General features: G+C 32.3%; 1 protein-coding gene across 5 annotated transcripts in view; it reads right to left on the bottom strand.

The window, feature by feature from the left end:
• LOC106065218 (integrator complex subunit 1) overlaps window positions 1-12,225 on the bottom strand; it is a 40,280-nt gene that overhangs the window by 3,886 nt on the left and 24,169 nt on the right. For all 5 annotated transcript variants that reach the window (XM_056018660.1, XM_056018658.1, XM_056018659.1 and 2 more), the window contains 17 exons: window positions 11,612-11,779; window positions 11,138-11,249; window positions 10,406-10,582; window positions 10,003-10,251; window positions 9,266-9,378; window positions 8,714-8,776; window positions 8,498-8,551; window positions 7,589-7,684; window positions 7,270-7,495; window positions 6,593-6,722; window positions 6,060-6,326; window positions 5,152-5,239; window positions 4,520-4,749; window positions 4,172-4,301; window positions 3,047-3,180; window positions 2,074-2,263; window positions 1,526-1,650 (listed from right to left, as the gene is read on the bottom strand). In XM_056018660.1, the coding sequence (XP_055874635.1) occupies window positions 1,526-1,650; window positions 2,074-2,263; window positions 3,047-3,180; window positions 4,172-4,301; window positions 4,520-4,749; window positions 5,152-5,239; window positions 6,060-6,326; window positions 6,593-6,722; window positions 7,270-7,495; window positions 7,589-7,684; window positions 8,498-8,551; window positions 8,714-8,776; window positions 9,266-9,378; window positions 10,003-10,251; window positions 10,406-10,582; window positions 11,138-11,249; window positions 11,612-11,779 (2,552 nt within the window). The remainder of the gene's footprint in view (window positions 1-1,525; window positions 1,651-2,073; window positions 2,264-3,046; window positions 3,181-4,171; window positions 4,302-4,519; window positions 4,750-5,151; window positions 5,240-6,059; window positions 6,327-6,592; window positions 6,723-7,269; window positions 7,496-7,588; window positions 7,685-8,497; window positions 8,552-8,713; window positions 8,777-9,265; window positions 9,379-10,002; window positions 10,252-10,405; window positions 10,583-11,137; window positions 11,250-11,611; window positions 11,780-12,225) is intronic.

Below are 12,225 nucleotides of genomic sequence, written 5' to 3'. Positions count from 1 at the left end.
GGCATGAGAGAAAACTCTGACGAAACTTCTAATTATAATCATATCATTATAACATAATCAGCCACTTATGCTTGTGAGACTAGGAAGTAATTCATAAAGGTCAAAAGGAAGCTAAACGTTTTCCTGCACAGGGCACTCGCCTCTAAGTGAAGTGGTGACCCTGGTCACATCATGTCAGATTTGCGGGACCTATCGCTAGGCAAGATGAAGCACATTAACAAAAGACGGCCATCACAAAGAGACCAAAATGGGAAAGCAAAAACAGAGCTGTTTGTATCTAACATGGCATCACACTTAAAATATGTAGGCCCACACTAGCTGGAAAGAGACTAAGGAAGTCACCTGTAAACCATCTCTGTGGAGAGTTTACTTCTTTACCTGCTGCATATGATGATTAAAGTCTTAAGTAAGTACATAACCATTATAATAAAAAACTAGGAGGGGGTGGCTAACCATGGAAAAATCAAAAGTATTTTTTAATCACATCAGTAAACCATTGCAAAGATTTCTCAAAAAAGAAACATTCAAATTTCCTATTAAGTTTCAATTACAGCAAAGGATGCACTAATGGTCAGTTTGGTTTCAGTAATTCTAAAAATTATACAAATGTTTACTTTGTATCAAGAAATGTTATTCAATGTAATACTTTACAAGAACAGAAACTCATTATTAAATATAAATCAGCAGAGTACTAAACAAAACTAGACAAGATCATGTAAAGAAGATGCAAAAGTTAAGTAGCAATTATACATAAAACACTGAACCATAATCTTCAAATACAAAAACAAAATTTAATTAAATACTCAGAAAGACACAAAGATAAAGGCACATTCCTCATCCCATATGCTAGGACAAATTTGTACAAATACTCCTTCTTCCCTAGTGCTATTAAAGCATGGAATGAATTGCCTGTGCTAGCCAGGAAAACCAGTGACTTGAATTTAAGCCATTGGTTAATATGCATGACTGAATGCATGACGCGTAGGACGTAATCATCTTCTTTTTTAAAGTAACGTCTGTATTATATAAGATAAGAAGAAGAAGACAAAGAATGAAGACATCAGAGAGATGATTGATAAATGAAAATTAGCCAAGTATTTTGAAGCAGTAACTGGTAACGAGTAAGCATAAGCCTTCAATAATACCAGAAAGTAGGAAATAATCAGGCTTCAATGCAAGAAGGTAATAAAGAAAAAGGTTGATAGAAAACATGGTTAAGGAAAACATGGTTACGGAGAAATGCTTTATAAAACTGCAACAACTCTTTAGCAACAGCAGAAGGATTAAGTAAATTAAAAAAATACAAATTTTAAATTTCAATTTGAACTAAACTGTGATCAATATCTAAATTGTGATTATAAACTTGAACACTAAACAGTGATCAGTAACTTGCATTATTAAACTGTGATCAATAACTAAATTGTGGTTATTAACTTGAACACTAAACAATGATCAAAAACTTACATTATTAAACTGTGATCAATAACTTGAACTACCCGGTACTTAACTGTTACCATTAACTCACCTTAACAAATTTAACTGTTTCTGTAGTAAAGGCAATGCTCTTGATGGATCTTGTGTTAGAAAATTCTGAAGTATTTGAACAAACTTGTGGACTTGGGAACCAAATGCTTTCTCTTCTCCATGGAGCTAAAGACAGAGACAATAGATCAAATACATTTACATTCTGTCGTATTATAAACTGATGAGGAGGAACACTGCCTTTTATTTTCTTAACTTATATATAGCTTAAAGTTGCTGAGCATGTGTAGTATTGTGTATATAAAATTAGTCTCAAAACTTTGTACTGGTACATATTTAAATAGGTAGCCAAAGCTTTTTTAATAAATAAGAACTCATTCGATTTGCAAAATATGATTAATTACATGAAATAAATATTAAATAGATATTTAACACAACCAAAATCATTAATTTCTTTTTTAAAGAAAAGAAAATCTTTTGATGGTAATTTTTTACAGCTAAAGTTTGTTTATTTTTTAAAAAGAAAACTCATTTCATCGGTTAATAAAACTGAAAAAAAAAAGTTCCATTCTGAAAAATGATTTCACTTACTTGCATGAGAGAAAAGAATGAGCCTAGAATGTCTTCCAGGCCAGAGTGTTCAGGTCTGTACACATGAGGCTGCAGCAGTTCAATTAGACCTAAGACATGTGTATACAACAACAGACGGTTGGTATGTCTCATTTCTCCTGCAGTGAATTCAGACTGTCCAGATAGAATGGCTCCAATAAGAGGCAGCTGTCTGTAATAGCCAAATAATATTTGTATTTTAAACATTCATCTTACTTATTTCTCATTTCTAAGACTGACATGTTGATCAATGGAATGATGATTAATTGAAAGTAAACATGTTTCCTAGCAATTATTTCCAAATCTAACCCAAACATTCATTAAATTATAATGAATACAATGCAGGGACTGTGACAAACTCTTGCCATTCAAATATGCTGAATAGCAAATTCTATTAAATTAATTCTATTCAATTAAATCATTTTTGGAATAAATTTATGATCATAGATTTTTAAAAGTTTCTACATCTTGAAAAAGAGTTTTGACTTTTTGGCACAATTTAGGCCATGACATCTTGAAAAAGTCCTCAGTAGATATTGTGTGTGTTTATTTCACCATCACTAATCCTAAGGTCCTGATAATCATCCTCTATTTCTTCAACGGCTCAAACAATGTCAGTTGTGTCTTTTCCAAACAGAGTGATGTCAGCAGCTTTGGTATTCGAGAAGTTGGCTGTATAGTGTCCCAGTTGAATGCTGCAGTAGTTTGTAATTGTTCCCCTTGTGTTGATGTGACAATGTCTTATAACCGTCTAGTGTCAGTTTAAAAAGCATATATGTCAGTGAGTGTCCTTTTCTTCCTATGATATACTTCTCAGTTGCTAATGGTCCTATTAAGCTTACTTAGACAGACACCAAAACATCAAATCCTATTAAGCTTACTTAGACAGACACCAAAACATCAAATCCTATTAAGCTTACTTAGACAGACACCAAAACATCAAAAGTCTACAAACCTTAGAAAAATAGCTGGATGATGAGCTGCCATTTTTCTACAAGCAATATTTGCATCATACATTCTGGATTGTATTTTTAATTTGTTTCCAATCATTCCTAGGCTTGTTATCAGTCGATGGGATATTGTATCCAGCTAAATTTCAAAACAGTTTATAGATCATGTATTTAATTAAAAAGAGCTTAAATTAATCTAAGTTGTAGCAAAAAAAACAAACAAAAAAATATATATAAATTGTTTAAGGATTTTGTGACCAGCAGCTAGATCTAAAGGCTTCTTTTTTAAATACTTTTTTAAAGTATTGGAGCTGCTCACTTTTTTTGATTGTATAAAATAGTCAAAAAGGATTGGATATTCTGGTCTAGTTAAGTCTAAATTAAGTGTCTTAATATCTGTTGCTTTGGGATGGTTGTACAGGTGTGTCTGTCAAGAGGTTTGATAGCTGGCCAGTTAATGTACAAATCCCAGTCTAGTCACTTGCCAAAGAGATGAAATCTTTTCATAGGTTGAGAAATTTTATTCTAGCAGCTGGCTAGCACTCTTAAAGCAAGAATTAACTTCCTACTTTCCGTCAATAAGCTGTATTTCACCAACCAAAATATATACATCAATTATTTAGTCCACTAAAATCAATCAATAGAGCAAATAGTGATAGATCGCATTTAGAAAACTCAAACCTCTCTTTTCTCATCAAAATCTCAGTCCCTAAAAAATAATCTTCTATCCCCCCCCCCTCCCCCCCATGCCCAGAGAGAACCAGTTGACCATTATCTCATACCACTCATGGTCAGTTTTTTCAATACCTGAAGTACAGTAAGACTACAATGTACAGAGGATCTAAAAATTAGCTCTAAACTAATGGCCAGTTTGTTTTTCAATACATGAAGTACAGTAAGACTACAATGTACAGGGGATCTAAAAATTAGCCCTAAACTAAGGGCCAGTTTTTCAATACATGAAGTGCAGGTACAGCAAGACTACAATGTACAGGGGATCTAAAAATTAGCCCTAAACTAAGGGTCAGTTTTTCAATACCTGAAGTACAGTAAGACTACAATGTAGCCTTAAACTCAATTACTGACAAAGATAATTTGTAACATCTACAAGCACACAAAAAGGTGTCTACCTGTGACTGAACAGTGTGACTAGACATCAACTCAGACAAGAGGGGACTCTCTTCTGCTAACCAAGACTGAATATAAGGAAACTGGAGGTAGAGGTTTGTGGCTAGACTGACAACACATTTCTTCTTCAAGCTGATAAAAAAATACAATTTAGACATTATAGATCACCAGAAAAAAAATACACCTTGAATTTACTATAATTAGCATGTTAAACTAACTGTCAACAAAATAAATAAATGAAACTATACTGCTTTTGACAATTTACAATTCAATAGAAATTGGTTCTTTATTATTCAGAATGCTTTTCAAAATTATAATCATAAACTAAAAGAAAAAACAAAACTGCTCACCCGCTAGAGACTGCAAATAATTTTTGCAAATGATCCACAACAGCAACAACTCGCTTCATGTTATCAGAAATACAAGATAGTAATAAATCTGTTCGAGCTTTCTTGAAAGAGGGCATTTGATTAGAGAATGAAGTCTCTTTGTGTATCACTTCTGCTTCACTTAGAATCAAATCAACCACAGCACACATCTGCTGCGATGTCAAACATAGTACATCTTCCTTCTCTTCAATCTGCAAGTTTAAAGGTCAGTTAGATAAAAAATCAGAAGCAAGATAAAGGAGTCAGAGCAAGCAAATACAGCTAGTTCATTGAAATATAACAGTTTTTAGTCAACCAGTTTTTGTTTAAATTAATACCCAACAAAAATTGATTAATGGTGCACAACTCAATTACTGTAAAAAAAAAAGTTTTTTTAATGCTGGTTTTTATTTTCTTAGTCTTATTGCATTTTATTTTCAATTGGAAAGTATGCTATTATCAGGGTACGCAGAACTCATCTATCACATTTCACCACAAACACTGTTGTTTCTATGGCGCTTAAAAAGATATTTTATATTTCTATTTGATGTTACTGGTACATGTCTGTACAAAATTACATAACATTAGGTCAGTGTGACTATGTAGCCTCTAACCTCTAGAGTTCTTTTCTCCCTTCCTTGCCAGATTTTCGGAACATGGCCACAGGCCCAAACAAAGTCAAGCACTGATGTTGGATCAAACCTTTACATTTAGTAGGAGGAAAAAAAAAAGCAATATTGATATTCAATAAGAATATAGAAAACAACCATTTGTATATTTCATGATCGCAGATAGAAAACATTGTCATGCCCAACATTATCCATTCACACTTAAAGACATTTCTATAAAATGATAGAAATGTTTATGTAAACACCCAACCCTTCAACCTTAGCCCTGATTCTGTTTTTTTAAATTTCATCAAAATAGTTAAATATACTTTTTAATAATTGAATTTGTGTTCACTGTTTGCCTTCTATATAGGTGATGAATGTTTTGTGGCCCAAATGTGTATGTTTTAATTCTGGCCCACAATGTTTCTTTTATGTTTATTGTAATTTCACTATACATAGAATTGAAACATTCAATGAATTGAACAGTCAATGATTGCCTAGCACTTTACTAATAATAAAAATATTTAACAATACATGTTTTTTTCATTACTATGTAAACACAGATTAAAATTGGGACAAGCATAAAGAACATTATAACATTATGAAACATCCACTAAAACGTTATATAAACAACACAAAAAAATGGATATTGTGATAAAAATAGTTTAGGATTTAGGGAACAATTAAGACTAGGTATCCTAAGGCAGTATAAATTGTTTAAGAGAAATGTAAGTCTAGTTCATTTTGTATTCCCGGTACCAGTATTTCTGCAGATGTATACAACATATGCTGAAATGTTAAAAGATATTTTTAATTTAATAAATAACTAATTTAAAACTTAGGGCCTGACATCCCATTGCCTCTATAAGCAATCATCAACCTCTGCACCTAAAAAAAAAACCATTACTTACCTCTCAATGTGATGAGGCTGCAGTAAACGTACCAAACAACCAGTCAAGGTCTCCCAACTGGTATGATGGGTTAACAGAGCCAAGAGGTGAGCAGGACTAGGAACACATGCTGCAGTGTTTCTCTTGGCTGCTGTCTGCATCTGACTCAGTCTGCTAGCAAATATTAATTGTTCTTCCAACTCTGGACATAAGTGAACTATTTCAGGATCCAAGAGAGAAATCCAGTCAACCAACAAGACAGCAGATGTGGGACTCAGTGATGTAATACTAATAAGATATTGAACAGAAACAACCATTAATAGTAGAAAATCAAAATAATCAAGCATTAACTTAAATGAAATGAATCAAAGTCTAAGTCCTAGTTTTTCTGTCATTAAATAATTAAATCTTGTTTAAAAAAAAATAAAATTTTATTTTAAACCTCCCCTACCATAAATAAATTCATTAATGTTTCTAATTATGAAAATAGCTCTACATTTGTATACATAAGCATCACATCAGTAATTCTAAAAAAATATTTTTTTACTACTAACTTGACATCTTGAGATAACATTCGACACACAAGTTGAGTGCCTTGAGCACATCTGCCTTGGGCAAGGAATGTCTCCATCATTTGATTCACAGCTTGTTCCAAACTCTCTGGGCTGTTCAGTTCTTTCATTGCTATAAAAAATGTAGCATCAAGTTCCATTGGTTTTATTTTATTAATTTAAATGGTAGGTTGCGATGGCTGGTAATATTTCAAACCTTGAGTATATCATCTAAATTAAGGTGTCAAGTCAGTTATATGTGTATTGTTTTAATGTGTCTTCAAATCAAATGAATTCATGATACTAACTATCAACCTATTCTAAACCCTTGCCTTAATAGTAATTAACAGTTTTAGGTTCAATGAATTCCTAATGAACAAATATTTTAAATCTTTATTAAATTGTAATTTAAAAAAAAAGAGTTTTTAAAAGCAAAAAAAATTCCTTAACTTCAAAAAAAAAAAAAGCTATTCAAAGATTCATTGTTGCCAAACACTTTGAAAGCCATGAGAATTTTGATATAGAAAAGATGAGAGGGTTTCTCTCTTACTTCCTCAACACTCACGATGACTAGAATATAAATATTAATCACAAAACCAAATGGTAAATAAGAAATCTTGTTATCTGCACTGCAATCTAATTTATTAGATACTGTTAACTTCTAACAAAACAAAAATTACCTTCTAACAATATTTCAGGGCTGATATTTCTTTGGGTACACTTGTTGATGAAGTCCTGAACTAGTTTATTGGTTGAAGTCTGTATTGGCTTTGATTTCATATTAGCCAACAAGAACTGGGTAACCAGAGGAGCTAGGAATGACTTTTGACCTAGGAATGACTTTTGAGCCATTCCCAAACTGTGTAATTTTTCCATGACAGGAAGCAAATCAAAATGTAAATCTGGCTGAGAAACAAAATTTTGAATTAAAACATCTTAATTTAATAAAAATTGGATGAAAAAGTACGGAATTTTATTAACAGTCTTAATCTAATTTACCTGTTTAACTATGAGGGTCTTTAGAATTGGACATGACTTGTGTGTACTGGTATAAAGTTTGTGAGCAAAATGTTCGCGTTTAGATGAGCTCAGCAGCTAGTTTCAGAAAGAAAAGTCAAAATTTTAGGCTTGCAAAATCAGGACCAACATCAAAAGTAAATAACAGCAACATTAACTCTTTCTCTCCTAATTGACGCTAGCATCATTGATTTCAACTCACTAAATTAAATCAATGTTTGATTTTATAAACCTTACTTTGACTTAAATAAAAAGAGCCTGCATTCCCCTTAAATTCTATACCAAATAAAACATTTTCTGATCACAAACAAAAATGTTATTGAAGCTAAGTGAAGAATTCCATCCAAACGCGGAGAGAAAGAGTTAAAAATAAACCTTCAGTTTCCCAATTTGTTTCTTCTTGCATATGTATTTAGTTTTATCCCAGCTACTCTGATACAGCATCGTACACAACAAACTTGACTTGTTCATAAAATATTCATCTCCTTTTTCTACATTATAAGACTAAAACTATTACTGGTTCTCTTTCCAGAGCTTCAAAGTACACAACAACAAATATAAGAACAAGTTTGTCATTAGGCAAAATAACTACAGAAGCCTAAAGTGTATAAACATTTGCAGTTGTCATAATTCAAAGTCAACTCAATCTAAAAACATAAATCTGGTTTGTAACAAGTGTTACAGTTGTTTCAAAACCTAGTATGACAATTTACAAGATTTATACCTGCTTTCGTATTTGATTACAAAAAAACACCGAAAAACTTGAGGAAAGTTGATTGTGGACAAAACTTGAGGAAAGTTGATTGTGGACAAAGCAAAAAAATATTGTGATAAATAAAAAAACAATTTAAGATTTTTTTTTTAAAGTTAATCTATTGAATGAGAACTTACGCTGTCAAGAGCTTTAATAATAGTGGCAGCTTTACTTTTGTCATTGACTACAGCCTGAAGAGGGGTAAATACAATTAGTGAGAATTACTAAATTACACAAGGTCAACAAAACAACACAAAGTTCTCTGAGATTAACACAGGCTACATTAGGTCAAGTTATCTGGGTAAAAAAAAACTATTAAAAAAAACTGCTATATGCTAAACAAGAAATATTACCTGAAGCAAGCAGTGGTACAGTTTACTTGCTCCACTCTCATTACTTATAGAATCTGAAAAAATCTGGGAAAAAAAAACAAACGTTTTAATTACATTGGTTAAAATAAAGCGTAACTTTTAATGGAAAAAGGATGGCTGCTTGGACGTGTGGTATGCGCACTGGATTATCATTTAGTCTCGATGGTCCAGGGTTTATACCCTGCCCACTGACATCCTGTGGGGGGTTTGGGCAAAGATGAAATTAAAGGAACATCAGAAACATGTACAACAAAACTGAATTGAGGTGTCTGACTATTGCATAGATCATACAAAGTTTCTTCTGTCCAAATGTTTGCCATGCATGTGTGACTTCTGGAGAAAAAGGGGGGGGGGGGAATGATTAACCTGTCAGCTTTAGGTTTAGTAAACATATGTAAAATATTCATTAATTTGAACCAACTTTTTCTTCTTTTTATTAGATATCATGAACCAGAGTCATATATGTATATGTATGTGTGTTTTAAATAATAAAAAAAAGCACTGACTACAAAATTTATATGTGAAATGTCCTACCTGATCTAAAAGCCTAGCCAATTTGTCAACAGAATTAGGAAGTATGAGCTCTCCTGAACTATTAATATTCCAGACATTTTGAGTTGGCAGTTCTTCTTCATTTTTGGCCTTTTCTGAAAATAAGAACATTTTGTTAGAGAGTGTGGTATTACTGGTATAAGTTAATTTAATAAATGAAGTATTAATAAGAATTCAGTGTCATATTATGTATATTTTGAACTTTGCTGATGTATTTGTATTATTTTACATTAAATAATAGTAGATATTTGTGTCCCTGCCATGTTCATCATGCATTCTAAAAAAGCTGAATGTGTGAACAAAAACAGTTTTGAGTCCTAAAACTAGTCCTGGATTACACTAACTAAATACCCCCTACAGAATTTATTACAAGCACAGAAGACAAAAAAGAATTTAAAAACTTAAGTAGACCCTGTATAGACAAAAGCTTTGTCTGCATTAGATGTGGCCAAATAAGCATGCCACATATGGGTTTGCGTGGCTATGTGAAATACTGCACTCTGAATCGACAGCAATGCCTATTATTATATCACAAGCTTACAAAAAAAAAAAAAAATGCTATTATCTTGATACTACTGATTCTAATCAAAAAAAAATTCAGACCTATTTTAATAAGTTAAATACATGGACAACAAATTTATTTAAACAAAGGAGTATTATATAACCACACATGGCTAATATCTCAATGTTACAGAGGCTAATTTAAAAAAGTTTCAAACCTGTTTGTTTTACTTCCTTGTTTTTGGTCAGCATTTGATAAAAAGACTGGCCACCTGTGGCTCCTCTTGCATGCTGAATGTCAACCAAGTTTGCCATGTAGGCTGTATCAGTTACAGCTTGAGACATCATCTCTGGGTCACTAGCTACTGCCTGGTCAAGAGCAGCCAGCAGACGTGACATGCTAGATACGGGAATTCCAAAAGATTGGACAAACAAAACTAGTTGGCTGGGCTCCACCTCTGTCAATGCTAAACAAATAAAATAAGATTATTACCAACTCAACAATACCTAGACTGTATGGTAAAATCTAAATACTGGAAATCAAACTAAACGTTTTGGACCAGAATTTAATTATTTAAACGTGCTTGGTCTTATCAATACTTCTTATTGAAACAATCTTACCTGCACTAACCAGGCGTTCATCTAAAGATCGTAGCATACGCAGTTTCAACCAATCAGGTAACAACAAAGCTTCTTCTGATGTGTCCAAAAGATATCCAGATGGCATTTTATTATTTTCCTGAATCCACATATTAAAGAGTTCATCATAAAATCTGTTTTCTGGATCTTTGGCATCCGCTGTGAAAGATAATTTATGTAAATGATATAAACTCAATGACATTTGCTTTGAAATTTTAATATACACTTTTAGCCTCTGCTATAAAAAGGATCAGTTCAGCACCAATTTCTTATAGTTCTATTTACTTCTAAGAAAGTGAAATAGTTATGAAGACTATGGTACTATCAGAAGTGTTTTAACTTAAATTTTAGTTGTGATATGTTTAGTGACAAACTTTACCAATATAAAAACATAACCTATAACTCAGAAAGATACAAAGATTTAAGGCGCAGTTCTTATTCCATATGCTATGCTCCAACTTTCCTAGTGCCAATATACATTGAATAGGTTGCCTAAATTAGCCAGGTAAACCAATGACTAAATAGAGTTTAAGTTTAAAATTAACATGCTTGACTACATGAATATGTGTAGGACATAATTATCTTCTGATAGGCAAATGTCTTTGTAAGCTCTACAGTTCAACGGCCCACTGTGAATTATTGATAAAGGCCAATTATTAGACAAACTATTTCTTTAACCAAAAGTTTGTTTAACATTTCATACCAAATTCTTACCTTTAGGCTTTCCATAAGTTAACAAGACAATCATAGCATGTACAACAAGGACATGGACAGTAGCAGACTGACCAGACTCCCACTGGAGCAAGATTTGGTCTTGTGTATTAGACTGAAAGTCAAACATTAAGACACACTGTGACAACATCAACAAAAAATAGATACAATTCTAGACAAGTAACAATTTAAACTAAAAATGAAACAGATAAATAATGAATAAATAAATATAATAATAAGGCTTGTCTTCGAGTTCGAAGATTAATGAGGACTAGTTCGAAGATTAATGAGGAATGCAGTATTTCTCGTGGCTATGCAAACCCAGCTGTGACCTACATATCTTGCCACACCCAGGACAAGCATAACCATTGCATAACAAATAAATATAAGTGTCAAGAAAATGTTCTTTCAAAAGTTAGGAACAGTTCTAGCCTAAACACTACGTTGCAGAATCAAATGTTTAAATAATGGACTCACCCAGCTAAAAGTATCTTTATCCTCCTTGCGAGCATAACGCATGTAGACAAGAAACAAACGAATGAATGCATTTAGAGTTTGACAATGTTGTTCAGATGGACTGGCTACCATGTCAGGGAGAATATGATTTAGTATAGATGTTCTCTCAACCAACACCTGGGCCACATCCTAACAAAGAAATGAATGGTCAGTCTATAAGTAGTTTGATAAAGATAAGACAAAAAAATACACTTTATTTAGAGAGTATCTTGCTTTTTTTTTTTTTTTTTTTAAAGGAAAGCATCTTTTTTTTTTAAATCATTAATTAACAATAAAGGGTTGTTTTCTTTTTGCTTAGGGGCACACATTCTTTTCAGAGCACTCAACAAATGAAAGTATTTATTCACTAAGTAAAGAAATATTCAGCTGGAGACCTCACTGACATTCATTTCATATCCATTCACAAACTAGCCAGGTAAAAGGAAAACTAAGATAAGGGCTCTCTCTACAGAGACTAATTATTGCATTTTGCTATGTTTAATAATAACCGAAAATTGATATTTTAAATTAATGTTTTGTAAATAACAAATTTGGGGGGAAAAAATCAAAATTAATTTTAAAATATATACATAGAT

This window comes from Biomphalaria glabrata, chromosome 2 (assembly GCF_947242115.1).
Source record: "Biomphalaria glabrata chromosome 2, xgBioGlab47.1, whole genome shotgun sequence".
In the NCBI taxonomy this organism is placed as follows: Eukaryota; Metazoa; Mollusca; class Gastropoda; family Planorbidae; genus Biomphalaria; species Biomphalaria glabrata.
This window is presented reverse-complemented; position numbering and strand designations above follow the sequence as displayed.